This window comes from Melampsora larici-populina (assembly GCF_000204055.1).
Source record: "Melampsora larici-populina 98AG31 unplaced genomic scaffold MELLAscaffold_129, whole genome shotgun sequence".
Lineage (NCBI taxonomy): Eukaryota > Fungi > Basidiomycota > Pucciniomycetes > Pucciniales > Melampsoraceae > Melampsora > Melampsora laricis-populina.
Window position 1 is genome coordinate 1 of NW_006768893.1, and position 19791 is coordinate 19791.

Here is a 19791-nt window from a genome sequence, read left to right on the forward strand (position 1 = left end):
TATTATCTTTCTTGTAGTGTAAGGTGGCAATCTTCGATTGGGAGAAGGCCTACCGACAGATTGCAATCCACCCGTCGCAATGGCGTTTTCTCTTGATAATGGATCTCCGTAGAAGAATGTGGTTGGATACGCGAATCCAGTTCGGAGGCGTGGCCGGGTGTGGAGTTTTTGGTAGGCCGGCAGACCTGTGGAGAAAGATTGTAATCGAACACTTCAAGTTAGTAACTGCGTTCAGGTGGGTTGATGACAACCTCCTTATCAAAGACAAAAGTAATACGACCACTATTCAAGACATTGTACTCTTAAGCGCCGAGATGGGGGTGTCGTCGAACGAAGAAAAAGTGCACGAGTTCGCAGATGAGCAACGCCAACACCAGAACCACTCCGCATCCAATAGCGGTTGCAGAGTGGTTGCGCAGCGGTTTTTACCATCACTATAACATGCGCCATATGTAGCGGGGGCTGCGCACCACAGCCCCGGGCCAGTTTTCCCAATAGCGGGTCAAGCGCAGCGCAACCCGACCGGCCTCGGGTTTTCCACTATATAGCGGCAATACAAGCTGGGTCCAGGGTACCCAGGCTGTACTACTACATACCAGCGCCACTGGATCTCTTTACCGACCAACCACACCGAACAACTCATTCATTCCTCTCATCAACTAACGACACCACACAACCCTTGGATGTATTGACTTCGAATCTGGCTGGCTTGTGGTCGAACTTGAAGATAGGTTGTCTTCAAATTCGGCTGAAATGTGGGTCTGCAATTGGTATTTCAAGTTGTGGTACGTCTTTTTCTCAAGTAGAAATTGAGAAGCTCGTTCGATTCGATCATCAGTGACGCTAATACTTTAATACTTTTATTACAATGCCCATTTCCAAATCATCATCGCAAAGCTCCTCGACTCTCCAGGTTCCCAGTAAGTCCAGCTCTAGAACTCTTCGACCTCCTAGCCCAGCTCGCTCCCAGCCTGGATTTGTAGTACCTCCCAAAGACTCTCGAACCTCTCTCAGTATCACCATTTCAAGTTCAGCGAACTCCGAGGATGATCAGCCAGGTACTCTGAGTCTTGCTCATCGACTTCCATCACCTCGACCCGTCAAAAAAGTTACCACCAAGAAGAGACTCTCAGTCACCGCTCAAACAAAAGTCAAACCAACTGACAAGGGAAAGGTTTGTTGTTATCTATTTGCCTTTCTTATGTATTCAAAGATTTGGCTGTTAACTAACAATGGCCTATCATGTCCAGCCTCGATCATCAACCAGCAAACGTGTTAGATCATCATCAGCGAGATCAAAAAGTCCTTCGCCCCGACCAACCAAGCGAGCAAATATGGATGTAAGTGATCCATATCACATCCGAGCTTCAACAAACTTTGCTGATTTGTCACAAGCAGCCCTTTGAAGTTCCCGATGATGTTGATTTATCTCAAGATTCTGATATCGAGTTTGTTGGAACTAATGGACCCACTTATAATGAAGCTCGTAGCGCTCGCGTGAACGAACTCCTTGAGTTCTTTCACCCTCCTGATGTACGTGTCCATCAACTTCTTGTATAGACATTTAGTTTATTTTTATCTTTTCTTTGTTATGCTAACATGAATGTTTATTACTCAGGGTCTCAACTATCAGTGTCGTTGGTGCAATAAGATCTTCAAGAATGGTCGTCAATCATACTGGAACTTGTGGGGCCATCGCGATGGCAGTGCCAATCGCCCTGCTTGCAAGAATCGGCATCGAGCAATTGAATCCGGTCGCAAACTTCCACCTACCTATCATGAACAGAACAAGAAAAGTCAAGATTCCACTTTAACTTCCTTTGTCACTGGACCTACTTTCACGGTCGAGCTTTTGAACATGATATTGGTATTATGGATCATTCGGCACGCTCTCCCATGGGCTCGATTTGAAGACCCAGCCCTCCGTACCGCCTTCTACTCAGTCAATCGTGGTGCTGTCGTTCGATCTTCCACCTGGGCGGCCCAGCAGTTGGTGCAGCTTTTTGGGGCCTTGCATGACAAGGCGATTAACACATTGAAAGTAAGTTTTACCTGTTTAACTTTTTGATATCCTCAGATTATATATTGATTACTGATTGACTTTTGATCTTCATAGGTAAATCAAGGGAAATTCTGCTTGATACATGATGTGTGGACAACTAAAGGGAACCGGTACGCTTTTGTTGGCGCATCGGCCAACTATATCGACGACTCTTGGCAGTATCAATCCACCCATCTCACACTGAAGATGGTGGGGTGGAGACACTTTGGAGCTCTCCTGGCCAGACCAATTGGCCGTTTTTTGATTCGGCATGGTCTTCATAAAAAGATAAGCCTCCTTTTTTTCTCGTTATTTATATTTCTCTTTGTTTATCTTTCTGTCCTTTTTTTATTGTCCTCCTTACATGGTAGCTCAGACCACCGACAGCGGAGGGAACAATCGCCCGATGGCTACTGAGCTTCAGGCAATGTTTGCAAGCTCTGAAGACGTGGCCAGCTGGGACAGCTCAACACATCACGTTCGATGTTACGCGCACAAGCTCAATCTGGTTGTCGGGCACGGCCTCAAGGCAATTGGTCAGAATGTAGGTAATGCAAATCCATCAACACCTTACGGATTTGCCCTTCCAATCCCTGGGCTTGAGGTAAACGATGGCGAGGATGCAATTGAGTACAATGAATCGGACTCAGAATCCGAAGATGAAATTGGCTTACCTGATGATCCTGATGGTGTGGACGACGAAGATGAACACGAAAATCGACGTCGAGATGTTATCGGTTGTGATAAAGATGATGTAGTAGCTGTTGCACTTGCTAAGGTCAGTTCTATCCAATAATTGATCAAATCGCTGGATTTGGTTGCTAACTTTGTTATCTCATTAATTTCTTAATTTTGATATAGGTCGACTCTGTCTCTGGGCAGATCTCTAGCAGTGCTGCTCGACGTAACGATTTCAAGTCGCGTGCTACTCGCATGGGTTACACCGGCCAAATGCTTAGAAGGCCTTGCAAAACCCGATGGAACAGCCATTACGAATGTCGTAAGGTAGCTTGTGAGGCCCAGGAGGTACGTAATTTCATTATATCTTCCAATTTCATCTTATCTTCTGATACAAATATTGTATCATGATTTTGCTTTGTAGGTGATCAATTCCATGATCGCGGCAGAGCGCAAGGCATGCTTCTTTAAGGGTATTACAATTTCACCCTCCGAATGGCATGCTGTTGAGACAGTTAATAAAGTATTAAAGGTGTGTTTTCTTTATTGTGATTGATTGAGTTCAGGTTACTGACGACCAGTTTTATTTCATAGACTTTTGTCGATGCCACCTCTCGAGTTGAAGGGGACAGTCCCACGGGCTGTATCATCTTGGCTGAATACAAGAGAGTGATTAACAAGCTCAAAGAACATCAAGCTGAATCAGGCATCTTTCCTAGTCTCAACAACGCCATAACCATCATGATCAAATGGCTTCAAGAATATCAAGATGAGGCTGTCAACTGCGATGCGATAGTTCTTGCCACGATTCTCAACCCCCGATTCCGAGTCAAATTTTTTTCGCTCCACTACCCCGAGCACGAAATAACATCTCAAGCCCTGATTGAGACTGCTTTTGAAGACATCTTGCAAGAGCCTGAGGCTGAGGCCACACCACCACCACCACCTGAAGATAACGACAACACCATCTCCCCCAAGCCCGACATTTTCGATGTGTTTGGAGATTCAATTGGTGGTCCCAGCAAGTCTATGACATCGGAGCTCGATGATTTCTTGCAAGGTCGACTTCCCATCAAAAAAGATCAAACACCTCTCAATTGGTGGAAGGTATGTTTCGGTTTTCACAGGTCTACTATTTACTGGTGATTCTTATGTGAATCTGATGTGGCTAACCTTTTCATGTTCTTTTATTTACAGGAGCATCAACATCGATTCCCCCGACTTGCAAAACTTGCCCGTGACTATTTGTCTATCTCCGCCACATCATGTGCATGTGAGCGGACTTTTTCTGCCGCTGCTGACATATGTACCCCGTCGCGAGGCAGTATGCTTCCTAAAACAATGGAGCGTCTTGTTGGATGTCAAGCGTGGTTGAAGGCGGGAGTGATACCTGAAGGCGCTTTTGAACCAGCTGCAACAGCTCTTCAATTCTATATGGAAAAGGTGGTTAAGAAAACCAGCTAGTTATATTGTTTCGGATGGGTTTTTTTCTATCTCCCGATTCTTTCTGTTATGTTTTCTTTTCATTTCACCTTTATCTTGTTTTTTCTTTTCTACAGACGCTACATCTACTGTCCTACTTGCTCCAGCCTTTTAGGCTTGGACGAGTACACATAGATTTAAATTACAATTTTGTTATCTTTGGTTTGGCCCCATGATGCGCTATCGTAGCGGTTTAGTGCGCTATATAGCGCGCTATATAGCGAATATCGGAGCGAATTCGCCGCTCCGATACTCTGTGAGATTCTTTACATAGCGAATAGCGGATCAAGTGTGCTGTGGTTCATAGCGGGTGCTCCGCATCACAACAGAATTGGCCGAATTTCTGTTGCGCTGCGGAGCGATTCCGGTGTTGGCAACGCTACATTGGCTTCATCTGGAACGTAGCGGAGAGGACCGTCCGCTTACCTGAGGATAAATTCATTGAACGGAAACAACAAGTTAACGATTTCTTAGGTAAAGGAGCGTCATTTAATCTTAAACAAGCGGAAAAACTGGTGGGGAGATTGGTCCATACGACTCACATCATTCCTAATATGAGATGCTACATGCCGAGCCTACACCGCTGGGAAGCAGAATGGAAGGTACCATCAGCGAGACGAAAGATTCCAGGCGATGTGAGGGAAGACTTACTTGAATGGCAAGCCGCACTCGAGAGCTTTCAACCCAGAAGAATAATCCCAGATTCAGTTCCCATTGACGTAGAATGGGTGGGTGACGCCTCGATGTCAGGAATAGGTGTTCTGATTGGATCGAAGTGGGCCGAGTTCTGGTTAGTAAAAGGTTGGAACTTAATAACAACACATCGTGGTAAGCGAAATATCGCCTGGGCCGAAACAGTAGCAATAAGGTTAGGGCTATTGGTTTTGAGCAAGTTAAGAGATGTACGAGGGAAGTCCTTCATAGTACTTACTGACAATACAACGTCACAAGCCGCCGTTGACAAACATAAGTCGGGTGATCAAGCTGTGAACGAAGAGTGGAAACAAGTGCAGAAGTTGTTAGCGGAGCTACAATGCGACGTCGTAGCCGAAAGGGTAGCAACGGGTGATAACATGGCTGACTTGTTATCTAGAGGTTTGGACAACCGCAAAGCTGCAGATCGGGTAGAGATTGTTGTACCAGATGACCTACGTTTAGTAGTGAAACAGTGCTTGTGAAATGAATTGTTCTCGTTTCTTCTTTTTGAGTGCCATCGTGATGAGTTAGTCCCGGGCCGGAGCTTCCGATCTAAGTCATGAGAAGTTGAGATGTAAGTTGTCAATTGAGACTACCATCTAGCAACAAATCGCCATCCTCAACCCTTCCCGCCAAACGAATAGAAGCTTCAGCAATTATGGAATTCCTTAAGGGTTTAGATGGAATCAACTCGGTAGCTAGTGATCCAATAAAATCTTACATGATTAACGGAAGCTGGTCAGAAGCAACAATCAAGCACTATAATGCTGGTGTTTTGAAGTTGATGGCCTTTGCTAAGGATAAGGATATCCCTCGATCACTCTTGTTGCCGGTCGATCGAGAGGTACTGTACGCATTTGTCGTTTGGGCGGGACCGAAGCCTTCAATAGAACCGATGGACCCGAAAGCCCCTCCAATAAAGACCAATACAATTCGAACTTATCTTTCGGGCATCAAGGCATGGCACCTATTCCATGATTTCGAGTATCCTCACTCGGCAACCGATAGGATCGAGGTGATTTTGAAAGCGGCTCAGAAGCTCGAGCTTAGAGAAGAACCTAAGGAAAGAAAGAATCCGGTAATGGTGAAACATTTGTTTGGTCTTTTGGAATGTCTGTCGGACGGATCGTTAGAGAATCAAACGGCGTACACAGTGGCTCTAGTAGCGTTTTGGGGCATGGCCCGTCTAGGAGAATTACTGAAGCCGGCAAAAAGCAAAAATCAGATTAGGATTAGAGATTTGGTTTGGAGTGAAAAGGGAGACTTCTTACGAATCAAAATCAAGGAAGCGAAGACGGCGGCTGTTGGAGAAGTTCAAGAGATCCACTGTCAGAATCAACACTCCCTCCTTGACCCGGTTAGTGCGGTTCAGAGGTTGATCAAGGACACGAACGCTACAGACGACGATCCGCTGTTTTCGTACCCTAAGGGTGATAAGAGGATAACTTTGACGAAGGCGAGATGTCAGAAGATATTCGCAGAAGTATGGGAAAGTAGAATGAGAACGAAGTTAACGGGACACTCGTTTAGAATCGGTGGCGCGTCGTTGAGGTGGAATTTAGAGTGTCCTCTAGAACAGATCGTCATTATTGGACGTTGGAAATCAAAGGCCTACAAACTTTACATTAGAGAGTATAGCAATGCAGATTTGTTGAATACAGTGCGATTACTCGAAGAACTTCGATTGTAATAGTTTAAATTACAAACCTTATGTCAATGATTAACATGCGTGGAAGATTGCAGCAATGGTTCGCTCTAGCATAAGATACTGACTGGCGAGGCTTTTGCCATAGGATCACTTCAAAGACGCTCGGGGGGTTCTCGACCTTGACACAGATCACTGGAGATGGGAGTTCGCAGGCTCAGGACCATGACCTGAGTCAAGGGGAAGCGCTCTCCCATCTCAAGTTCTCGGTGGTCCTACCTCCCTCTGCCCTCATAGGGCGGGGGGCCCCCCCCCAAGAAACCCAAAGTGTTCATGGAACAGAGCCTTTAGGTTTGCCTAGGACAGTATAGAGTTCTTGTAAATATACATTACAACATCTAACAGAGAGGCTACGTGGATTTAACACTACACGTATCTGGATGCTAATTGAAAAGCTCACCTCTCCTGAGACACCACACAAGAGAGAGTGGATGGTGGACGGTACCCAAAGGCACGACGGTACCGTCTGTTTCCACGGCGAGTGATGGGGTCGGACTATGGGTCGTGGGAGGGAATAGCCTTCTATCGAAGGTAGGTTTCTCCCGACGCGAGCTTGGAGATTTCGGAATAAAAGTGAAATTCCCTTCACTTCTCTTTCTCACTCCGCGCGTCAACTTTCCCATAGCTGACTATCCCACACTCGGATCTGGACTCCCTTCACTCTCTCATCTCTCACTTTAAGCTCTCCCGCTTAGATATTTCTTTTCAAACCCACCCGCCGCCCAGAAAAGTCGTAGTTCGATATGAATTACCGTGAAGGGGTTCATGGGATTGTAGACATATGATCCGTCAAGAGGCAGGTGTGTCATACACGTATATGTAAGTTTCCCAGAAGATTGGGCAGTAAGATGAGGTGCAGTGTGTGAGTTGCCTAGCCCACCGTTCAGCGCTCTCCCATCTCAAGTTCTCGGTGGTCCTATCTCCCTCTGCTCTCATAGGGCGGGGCCCCCCCCCAAGAAACCCAAAGTGTTCATGGAACGGAGCCTTTAGGTTTGCCTAGGACAGTATAGAGTTCTTGTAAATATACATTACAACATCTAACAGAGAGGCTACGTGGATTTAACACTACACGTATCTGGATGCTAATTGAAAAGCTCACCTCTCGTGAGACACCACACAAGAGAGAGTGGATAACACTATAGCAGTGTTGATAGTAATAAAAATTGTGCTTTTGAGATAAAATTTGTGTGATACATTTCTCTGGTGCCTTATCAGTACTCAATCAACGCCTGAAGCGCTCCGCGGCGCTCCGCTTTTTGGACAAAAATTTGCAGCGGCGCGGTTTGCCGCTACACATGACACCCGCTTTCGATCCGCTTTAAGAAAGCACCCGCTACATGAGTACACCTCGAGGTCACCTTTTGTCGAGCAACCGCGGTCAGGTGGTGGAATTATAAGCCCGTTGAATCCCGGCTGAGAGCTGGCCGGACAGCGGCTTGGCCCTGATCTAGAAGCCTGTACAAGAAAACCCCGCTGGTCTATCACTTTGACCAGCGGTTGTAAGATCATAATTTCATTGACTGGCTTGATCTCAATTTTTTTCTTCGGCTTCCCGCTTGGTGTCTGGGCCAGCGGATGAAAACTGGCTATCTTATGGCTGAGTACCCCAAAGTAAATGAACAACGGCACTGTTGCCATTGATAAACCAGTTGACGAAGTCTGAAGAGCAGCGCAATCCACCGGTGGCGCGATCCATCACTTTCGAACATGCTGAGCTCATCAAAAGCAGAGGGCCAAAGGATGCGATTCCCTTCTAAGATCTTTCTGAAACATCGTCGCCATCTTCGTTATGTCCTGAAGTTCGTCATCACCTTGACACTTCATCTCTCATCTCTCTCATTATTCATTTCTTCAAGAAAGAACACGATCTTCAAATCATTGTTCGTTTTCATTTATTCAAGTTGACATTCTTATTGTTCACTCGTTGTTTGTCCGTCGATTATTGAACCATGGCTAAAACCGATGCGCTAGAGAAATGTAACACTAATTTCCTACAAGTTTATCCGATATTGCGCATCTGACACCACACCTTTCTTATTCGCAAGGCTTTATTGAGACGCCTGAAGGGCCAGACAGCGCTCGTTTTTTCTGTGCTGCTTGGGACAGCCGTCCATTGAAACCCGATTCGCTTAGGAAACATCGTGCATCACAAAATCACATTCAAAACTTTGAAAAGTGGCTCATTCGCCACAGCAATCAAAAACACAATCAGAACACAAACGATGGAAGCGAAATCATCTCAAATGGAAATGTCATGTTCCAGTCTGAATCAGATCCTGAGAGTGATCCCGGTGATCAGGAAATTTACTTGTCTCCTGTTGATCTTGACGAAGATGACTTTGAAGCTGAAGATAGAAGAAAGACACTGCTGGATCTTTACGCTCGAGATCATACTTCAATTTTCAAATCACCCGCTCTCAGTGTTGACAGCCAAGACAATGACGAGTACGACAACAACGACAACAAAACCAGGATTAGTGAACCCGATGAGCAAGATGATGGTCAATCACATATCTCTGATGACCCAAACGAACGTGACGGCGCTGATATAGATGGGAATGACCCTTCTTGGGCTCCTTTTTCAAGTTTGGAGGCAAGTATTATGGCTTTATCTTATTAGATCTTTGTCTTAATGAGCAACATCTGTCTCTCTCATTAGCAATTTGTGGGTCTGCTGACATTAGGCTCAGGAAGGACTACAATGTCATTATTGCAATACGAACGTGTACGGTCATTTGTTGGTTTGCTCAACATTAAGCTCCCAGGATACAAAAGTCTGCAAGAGGCTCGCCGAAAGCTCAAGATGAGATATGATTTCACCGTGTTGCAGACTACCAGCGCTCTTGAAAAGCCGTGTTTTGGGCTGCAGGTCAAGCAGATATTGAAGCAGGTAAGCAGATGTTTTCGGGACTACAGCAGTTTCATGATTATTGATAAGTGGCATTATAGGAACTCAGTAATCCTTATGTTAGAGAATATCTTGACTTCATCCCGGTCCAGCCAAACTCGACTTCTAAAGTCAACTCATTGATACAATCCAAGAAATGGCGTGAGGAACTTGAATGCAAATTGCGTGTGCAGATGGTCGAGCGGCCCCAAGGACATTTTTATCTATTTGAGCCTGTGCAACTACAATCAAAACAACTCGTAGTTCCAGTCTATTTCTACCGTTCGGGATCCAATACATTGGCAAAGTGTGTGCCAACGAACCAACAACTCAACAATAATTTGACGATCCGAATAGAATTTCCGTCAGTTTCAAAGTTCGACTCCAATGAATTATCCTCAATAAACGTGAATAGCTTTTGGAGATCGTTTGATAAAGTGGAATTACGTCCAGGTAAGCTCCTCAAGGACCGCTGTGGCGAATTTATGTACAGTGAGCTTTTGTGATCCCATTGTTTTGCATGCCACCCACCAAATTCTGATCTTCTTCCGATTTCAGAGCGCTCTGTAGGAGCCTTCACCAAAGTACCATTCACAAATCCTTGGCGTACGAAAGCTGGTGGCCGCATCATTTGCCATATACCTCTGGCTCTATACTGTGATGATCTATCAGGGAACGTTTCAAAACGATGGAATAAACATATTGCATTTTATTTTACTTTGGCTGGTTTGCCTGCAAAGCTGGCAAACCAGGAGTATAATTGTCACTTTTTGACCACTTCGAATACGGCAGGAGCGCTGGAACTGGCTGATCCGGTGATTGAAAGTATCAAGTAAGTCTTCTGGAATGATTCTGGCCATCAGTTAGATTACTAGTTGAATTTGATCTTAACTTTGATTCCAAAAAGTGGTCTATCTACTGAAGGCTTTGTTGCGTATGATTGCAAGATTAAAGCCGAAGTTTTTGTGATGACGATGGTTCTAATGCATTTAGGCGACTCGCCAATGCATTCTGAAGTTAGCAATACTATGAATCCCTCAAGCTCACTAACGCCTTGCAGAATCTGCCATTTACAGGTTGATTCACTAGCCGCAAAAAAAACCACCACATATGTGTCCAACTTTCTCGGAGTCGACGAAAGCGGAAGGCCAGTAAGTTTATTTTCTCTCATTTATCTATCTTTATGTCCCTTCAATGAAAACTGACACCCATTTTTGTAATCAATGTAGTTATCCCTGCCAATACGAGACTGGTGCGCTACAATCAAGGGTACGAAAGATCTTTGGCAGCTTGCGCAGCGTCCAGCAACAATTGCGCTCTTCGACAGTCAATCTTCAACTCTGGGAATAAGAATTACACTGAATATGGAGTTTGTAAGGATAATTCAAAACTTCCATCGAGATAAAACACTCTCCAACGACGATGTTGCCGGTCTCTGCCAAGAATTGAATAACAATTTTGGCGAGCATATCTTCAACCCATTTCTCTGTCTTGAGGGTATGTATTTTCTGTTCAGTCGGTTCATGGTCTGTATGGAAATTATAGAAAATTGACTGCCTTTTTTTGGATGCGCCTCAACCAGGCTTTGATGGCCATCGGGATACTCCTGTAGAGATTTTACATGTGGTACTTTTAGGTTCTGGCAAGTATATGTTACGTCATCAAATGAAGAAATGCACAGCAAGCGAAAAGAACAGCATACGAACCCGGTGGAGATCATTCAACACGTCGGGTCTAAACATTCCACCTATTCAGCCTAAAACCATGATCCAACATTTTCAAAGTCTCAATGGTAAAGAGTTCCGGGCTGTCCTTCAAGCAGCACCATTCATTTTTTTTGAATGTAATTTGACACCAGAAGAGCGCGAAACTTGGCAGGCGCTCTCCAATCTTGCACCATATCTATTCCAAACCGAAATATCTGATATTGATACTTATCGCCATGAACTTTCCATTCGCATTCAACATCTTCTCAAAGCAATAGTTCAAATGTCGGCTCAATGGTGCAATAAACCAAAATTCCATATGCTCATTCATTTATGCGATTCTATTGACAGGTTTGGTCCAGCTTGCCTTTTTGCTACAGAAAACTTCAAATCTTTCAATGGGAATACAAGGCACTCATCGGTACATTCAAACCATCTCAGTCCGGGGCGCGATATAGCAAATTCTTCTAACAACAATCGCTTGATGAGATCAATCACGGCGGGGTCTTACAATTACAATTGTGAATCCCAAACTTATATTAGATCAAGTCCAAATGTTCAAATGATATTTCAAACAAACATCCTATTGCAAAAGGCGTTGGGTTACAACTCCTCGTGGAATAAAGAACATCAGATTGAGATCGGCCGTAAGTTGATTACCTTCAGTTGATTACCTTCAACCTTCAGTGTGATCCAGCGCACTTACTTTCTTCGTTTATATTTAGGTAAACAACCTTTGCAACCTGATGATCCCGAAGCAATGATTCCCAAGGCTATATGTCATGCTTTCGCAGCAAAAGATTGGAAAGTGCTGAAATCAATCAGTCTGCAAAACAAGCAAAGTGTCACGACAGAATGTTTTGTTTCGGTAAAAGATTGTGCGGCCACTGTTAGAACCATTGGTCGAGTAATCAGGGTTTGGGGCGTTGGTGGGTGTGCCTTGCGTCAAATCAAGGTTGAAATCATCAAGTTTGAGCTTGGCGGAATCAATGATTTTTACGGCATGAGGGATATAAAAGAGAAAAACTCTCCTCGTGGATGGATAAATCCTCAAGTAAGTGTTTTGAAAATACCTCACGTAATTCTTCTCTGCTGAACCAGCTCTCCAGGATATCGAGGCAGTCTTGAATGTCCAGCATGAGTGTCACAGAAGCAAGTGTACGGTTCAAAAGATTCGTCCAATATTGATTGAACGTCAAGTCTCAAAAACTCTCGATTTCGCCATAGTTCATGTTCAAACCAAGAATTATGTTATCAACTCTGCGGCGTTCTATTCCACTCAACTTCATCAAGACTGGGCGCAGCTACCGTGTAATGCAGTCACCCCAGTGGAATGGACTACTGCTATTCAAACTGGGATCAAGACTTGGCGTGAACCGATCGAAGAAAAAGATGATGCAAAGGAGAAAAAAAGAGAAAAAGTGAAAGAAAGGTTGCTTGGTCGAGGCGTACAGAGAAGACCTGTAAAAAAGAGACGATTGGAAGAGGTTGTACTTGACTCAGGCGAATCAAGATCCCAAACACCTTCCACCATATGGGAAAGTCAATGTGACCAACCTCAATTCCCTGTTGCTGGACCTTCCACTTGATCTTTTTTGTTTCATTTTGTTTTCTCGTCGTTTTCTTAAAATTGGGACTTTTTTAAGTTGTATGTTTTGTTTCTCACACTCTTGTGGTTTCATCCAAGAAGTTAATGGTGTAAAAAAAATCTTCATTTCAACGCAAACACCCAAAGTTTCAAAACAATTAATTGAAGAAATACAATGGTCTAACAAAAATTCATCTGTGTGACAATATAACAATATAATAAAATATCGATTCAAGGTACAATACATTACAATGTAGAATTGACTCCTAAGACGATAATCGGTTCAAAAGCTTTGCATCAGTTTTGGTGTCTTAGCAAGTGAAACTGAGAAGTTCTTTGCTTACAAAACCGGTGAGAATTGATAATACTTCTTTTTTTCACCCAAAAAATGAACGAACAATGGTCGATGCCTCATGTCTAACCTTGCGAATAGCGTAACAACTCAGAATCATTTTTCTCACACAGGTTTGAAATTCGTCTGATTGATGATCATATGTTTCACGTTCTTCCACTTTGATATGATTGTTTAATTCGTTTAAAGCTAATGCCCAATATCGATGATTCGCAGAGGTGTAATTATTGTCCAAATTGATTTCTCCATTGATTTCTCCGTTACTCTTGAAAATGTCACGACCAATCAAAATCAAATGGATTACGCATTGTTGGAATCGATCTGATTGATGTTCAATAACTAGAATTTCTTCAATCTTGACGTGTTGTTTTAAATCTTCCATAGCCAACGACCAGCGAATTTCAGCATCTCGGAAGTGGTTTGTACCAGGCTGATATATGTGTCCTGGACTGTAAAGAGCTTCTATCATTGGATAGGTAGTATGACTCGGTGGTTGATGTTGGAGTTTGTGAGGCGATGAATGTGAAGCTCACCTCAAGTTTCTTCTTTGGATTCAATGATCGTGCAGGTGTCAGCAATAAGATGTCACACACAGATCACATCTTGTACAGGTTACAGATGTCTCAACCTCCTCTCGATCTTGATCGAACTCAACTTTCACTCAAATCCACCACCTTCCCAATCTTCCCCATTCTTCACGTATCATCCATGTCTCTACGCTACGAGCCGTACAAACGACCTGCCACCTGTGTGGCCACCACTTCAAGCCAATCAAAACAAACTCCCAAACCGAAACCAAAACCGAAACCAAAATCAAAACCAAACCCGAAACCGATCCCAAGCACGAACCTAAAACCGAAACCTGTGAAGACTGTGAAGACTCCAAAACTCACGAACACTCCAAAACCTGCAAATACTGCGTCCACAGATCAAATCAAGAAACCATCCAAGGCTTCAATTTCAACAGTTAGCCGTGGATTGCGCAGCTCGACCGCTCGTGCCGAATCCAAAGGTCCAACTCCGAGTTCCAAAACTTCAATCAAAGGCAAGAAGAAAAAGTCCCTCAGTCCCATCCTAGAGAACGATCTGGATCAATTCAACCCACCATCTGGTAAGTCATAAATTGGACTTTGGAAATTCTTCACATTAATCGTTTTCTTCTCATAAGGTCAAGATGTTGGTGATGGAGTAGACAATGAGAACGATGACGGCTGTGCTTCCACTGGAAACCAGCAAGACGATGGCGATGGCGATGGCGATGGCGATGACGATGGCGATGACGATGACGATGACGATGGATTAGGCGATGGCACCGAGGAAGACGACGACAGCTTTGGCCTTCCGCCCCCTTTGAGTTTGAAGAAACACCAATCGAAATCAAAACACCGATCGTCTGGTCAACAACCTCAAGATGCCCAAGCAGAAACCAAGCCTTCATTTCATCTGTCTGGAATACGGCTTCAGTGCTTCAATCGTGTGGCAGCCCGTGCCGAACTAGATGATGAGAGTCAAGCGCTGGGACGGTTACTTTGTAATGTAAGTCTTCATTTTACCAAATGTGCTTTAGTATCAATGATCCTGCTAATTTTGTTGTTCTCATTTCATGCTAGGTCGACGGAACCGACAGTCAGTTCTTTACTTGCATGGCGACAATCCTTGCGACGCGTCAAGAAACCAGATTATTGCACGATGAGATGAACAGAAGGTTTGACATGATACGAACAACTACACAACAAACGTCAGCTTGGAAGGCGCCATCTGAGCTGAGAGTAAGTAACATTCCTCATTTGAACGATCAAAAAAATGAAAAGGTTTTCTTACGTTATATCTGTGTGTGTCCACGAATTTGGACATCCATTCAAGGGATGTATTCGATTATTGGCAACTCAAGCCATTTTGTGTGGTGATATACAAGCATACACCACCAAAAAGGATAGGCTTGGTAATAAAGGCAACTTGCCTTTATCCCTATTCGCCAAAGTTTTAGTAAGTTGATCGATTATGTTAAACTTGAAGATTCAAACTGACACAATACCAGAGTGACATTTTGTCCAAAAACAACAAGTGGAAGCGTCGTGTTTTGCCGCCCGGCTATGGCAGTGATCCGGACCCTACGGCTGCTTCTTCACTTCGCAAAGTGATCAATTCCGTACTCAAAGATATCAGGAAAGAAACTAACGACATTGTAAGTTCTTCTCTATGCCTAGCTTTCATATTTCTCCTCTGAAATTCTTTCTCGCAGATTCTCACCAACATCGAGATACCAAACCAACATAATGCACTTGCTACCGATGGTAATGTCCCAAAAGTGAAATCGATGATTGTCAAGGTCAGTCATTTAATTCTCCTGATCAATATAGCCGCCAGCTCACCTGAATTTTCATCAACAAGCTTTATGAAAAAGCCAAAAGCTCAGATGCAGGGCCAGTATGTGTACGCGAGGAGATTCTTGCAGAAGTGAATCATTTGCAAGAAGCGCGGTTTGCCTGGCTGGTAAGTTCACTTTTCTATTGCACCTGAATTACACATTGAGACATCAGCATTAATGGTTGAATTCTATCATCAACACAGAGGCTACAAGCGGTCCACTGGGGCTTATACAGTGCGGATTATCCAAAGAAAACGTTCTGGAATGTGGTTGACCAGAAGCTGGAACACTTACGCCGAAAACCTCTTCGATACCGTTATGCGTCTGTCCCACTATTTCTCTCTGAGAGTGAGATCATACACTGAAAGGACCCATTTTATTTATTTCAGTTTCTATTTGTGCGTATTGCATGACGATCACGAGTTTTTCAACGGGAAGCAAAATTTCACACAAATCAAATCAAACAAAATAAAAAATAAATTTAATATGCCCTCAGACAAACGCATCCTCGCTCGTGTACAGAATTTGACAGAGCTGTTTGCTCGTGTACAGAATTTGACAGAGCTGTTTGGAGACGATGTTGCTGAAAATGAAGTTGAACACGAGTTGTTTGTACAGGAAGGCGGAGAAGAAGAAGAAGAAGAAGAAGAAGAAGAAGAAGAAGAAGAGGAGGAGGAAGAAGAGGAGGAAGAAGAGGAGGAAGAAGAGGAATAATGATGTGGTAATCTGGATCTGCACAACATTATTGTAGCTTAGATAATGAATTAGATTTTTCTCTCATCTCTAATTTTCCTTTGTATGTTATGTGTCATTTTGTATTGTTAATGTGGAATTTAAGACTAAGAATTGTGTGCTGGCACAAAATCACAATGAGCCTACTATTTTTATAGGAGTGCAAGAGCAGCAGTATGCTTGGATCTGCACCCGTTTATCATTTGTTTGATACCATGGTTTAAAATCGGGATATGTGAACCACGGCTGAGAAATGGATGGAGAGCCATACCAAGTCCACCACCTTACTCCACAGCTTCAAAGCGGCTTGGATACCAGCGGTTTTAAAAGCGTGGGTCACCACCAGAGAAATTCAGCGGATCAACCGATTGGACCCTCGGTTGAAAACCCGCCTTGGGGGGTTTGTGGTGTAGGGAAGCGTGGCGGCTTTTTGTGCCGCTCTTGCTCCGCTTCGTCAAAAATCCGGGCAACAGAGCGGCACGAGGCGAGGTATTATATTCACAATTTTTTTTATATTCACATGCGAAATAAAATGTATGTACAATACGATAGAAGAAAATGAGATCAATTATCATATATAAAGTAGATATCAAAGAGCGACTAGAAAGCTAAAGAAGCGGGAAAATTCAGAGTAGGAAATTAACGAGTGACAAGATAACTGAAGTAGCAATTAGACGAGCAAAAAGAGAAAGGAATAAGAAAACAAAGACTATATAAGCATTGAATATTAGTCAGAGGGAAGACACAGAACTAGAGAAATGAATAATAAATAAATTTGAAACGAAACGAAAAGGAGTGACTTGAAATTTAAGTAAAGTAAGATAAAAATCAGATCAGTGAGACTAACAGAAAGCAGAAATAAAACAAGACAGTAAGATAATAAACATAGTCTTCATTTGTTGCGCGTGTGTTGTTCAAATGTAGAAAGATAAGTAAGTGCATCAGAGAACTTGTCCTCCGCCTCAGTGATGATACCCGATCTCAACCATTCTCTACATCCAACAGCGCGTGAGATTGTCTTGGGCTTGAGGGAACCTCGACCGGGAATGGCGATATCAGCTGCCGAAGAAAAGGTCCGTTCCTGGGCGCATGTGGTGGCTGAGATGGTCAGGAAGTCACGGGCCAATGAACTAAGCACCTTGTAGTTTGTTTCATTCTCCTGTCACAGTGAAGGTAGCAAGGATCAGAAGATGTAGTGATATGTGAGTAAGATAGAAGACTTACACTCCACCAAGAGAGCTCTGATTGACCAGGGACAAACGGGTGATTGCCCGAAAGGTAGGACTTGAGTTCCGAAGCTCGTGTCGATTCGGGTGTTTGAATGGTTGCAGACGAAGCAAAGATATCGAACTGGTCAAATGGTTCATGTGAAGCAGGTGTAGGGACTGGAATTGGGGTAGAGGGTGGTGTTGGCGGCCAAGAATCTAATGTATCATTGACGAGTTCTTCAACAAGACTCTTAGCTCGTCGAGCGTGGTTGGGATAGTGTATGTCAAAGAATTTGACACGATACTTGGGGTTGAGGATGGTGGCAATAACTATCACATCGGCTGCAACTGCTTCAGCCTGGTACTTCATGAGCTGGGTTAACATAACATCTACCATAGATTTGAGGCTTGGAAATGGCGTGATGTTGCCTAAGTCAGACAATGCTTCGTAGACTCGCAGATATTCTGCCAAAACCATTGATCCTGAGGAGATGTTGCCTTCCATACGTTTGGTTGAGCAACGAAATACCTGTGTACATAAAGATTAAGGAAGTTTCAGTAATTTGATGAATAAATGAAAATAAACAAACTACTTACTTCTAAAACCTTGCAGAACGATTCAATCGCATCCCACTCATCCATGGTCATCATAATGCCTCCGTAATATCTGCATTTTCGATTGGCGATGAGGATCGAATCAACAACCTGGGACATTTAGGTAAGGCTAGTCAGTGAACAAGTCTTAAAGAAACAGAGGAGAGGAATGAATAAAACTCACATCTCGACCAGCCACCAAGTGGGAGTACATTGCAAGGTCGATATTCCATCGAACACCCCAACCAGCTATTGGAGATGGGCCATGGTAGTCCATTTGAGCTGCTCGGGCTTGAAATTCGCCTCGCCGAGCATTACTGCGAGTTAGCAGAGCATTAAACTCTTTCAGCTACGAGGAAATTGATGTCAGTGATTGTTCTCAACACAGAGTTAGAGATGGAAAGAAGAGAAACTTCACCTTCATCGCAGCCCGTACCACAATACATCCATCGGTAGGGGTATCCTCATACGTTGGATCATCATCCAAATCCAAGTCATCCGGGTCTGAATCTCCACCGGTGAAATGGCCATGATGATTTGGGACATCATCATCGTCGTCAGACTCATCGTAGTTGATGGCTGTGTCGGTTAGATCATCGTTGAGAATGACGGTAGGAATAGGAACGGAAGTGTTGGGGGGAGTGGTTGGTTTGATGTGACCGGCTGCCAGTCCTAAAAGTTTCAAACCTTTCTTGACGACCAATCCCAGCTTATGGGCGTAGCATCGAACATGGTTTTTTTGGGAATCCGAATCGACTGGGTCATCACATTCTGAAAACAAGACCTCCATCTCGCGTGCCATAGTGTTGTTATTCGAACCGGAATCAGTAGTCTGACCTAGAATGTAATAATACCAAAATTGAAGCATGTCAGTCAAGTATGAGGAGATGAAGCAAAGAAAAGATGAAGAGAAAAAGATAAAGAGAAACATATCTTTTTATGGAGGCCATGCGCTATCAAGAAGCGTGCCACAGGCTGAGCAAGTAAATAGCCAAATTTATTCCAAGCGATCAACTTTAAGGTGAGGTGGATCGTTCGGTAGTTCCAATCCTTGTCGATAAAGTTTGCCGAGACACCAATAAAGGCATAACGGTTCCCTTTAGTGGTCCAAACATCGTGCAATAATGAGAATTTGCCCGAGTTCTCCTAGGATGGCAAATCAGAGATATCAGAACAAGAATTGATAAAAAGTAGTGAGTAAAGACTTACTGAGACCAAAGAGACAGCGGCTGAGCTCAAGCTAGCATACAATTCCTTTGCCACACCAGCAGCCCAGGTTGGGGACCGTAGATCAGCGCGTCGGTTGGCTAGTTTGAAGGCAGCACGAAGAGGGAGGTCGTAGAAACGGTTGAAAGGAAGGGCATGCTTAAGTATCCACATGACGAGGACGGTGTTGAATAATTCAATGCTAAAGGTGGCTTGGGAGAGGAAAGAGTCGAGAGTTTGTTGGCCGTTGAGTTCGTTTGAACCAGCTACCACAGCAGCTTGTTCTTGAGCCCATGATGGAGGGAGATCGCAGCCAGCCCGGATGGCATGAGCTCGTCGAGGGCACGCAGATCTGCCCTTTGCTCCGTCCCGGTGAGCATACAGGTTGTAGTGGGTGCGAAGACCACGCGTGAAGGTCACTTGGCACCACTTACACCTGAACAATCGCGGATCATTACCGGTCTACAAAAATTCCAAAAGACAGAGTTAGAACGAAGATAGATAAATGATGAGATAGCTCACTTACCTCGCCTTTCACGTGAGTAGGT

General features: G+C 44.0%; 2 protein-coding genes across 2 annotated transcripts; one reads left to right on the plus strand and one right to left on the minus strand.

The window, feature by feature from the left end:
• Positions 1 to 13160: 13160 nt before the first annotated feature.
• MELLADRAFT_114237 (uncharacterized protein) lies at positions 13161 to 13604 on the minus strand (the record flags this gene model as incomplete). Its single annotated transcript, XM_007419113.1, has 1 exon — positions 13161 to 13604. One exon carries the CDS (start codon positions 13602 to 13604, stop codon positions 13161 to 13163), a length of 444 nt encoding a protein of 147 aa, XP_007419175.1.
• Positions 13605 to 13651: 47 nt separating this feature from the next.
• Positions 13652 to 16217, plus strand: MELLADRAFT_84860 (uncharacterized protein; the record flags this gene model as incomplete). The annotated part of the gene is made up of 8 exons (XM_007419104.1): positions 13652 to 14246; positions 14304 to 14671; positions 14746 to 14904; positions 14999 to 15121; positions 15201 to 15320; positions 15378 to 15464; positions 15527 to 15628; positions 15669 to 16217. 8 exons carry the CDS (start codon positions 13652 to 13654, stop codon positions 16215 to 16217), a joined length of 2103 nt encoding a protein of 700 aa, XP_007419166.1.
• Positions 16218 to 19791: the final 3574 nt, after the last annotated feature.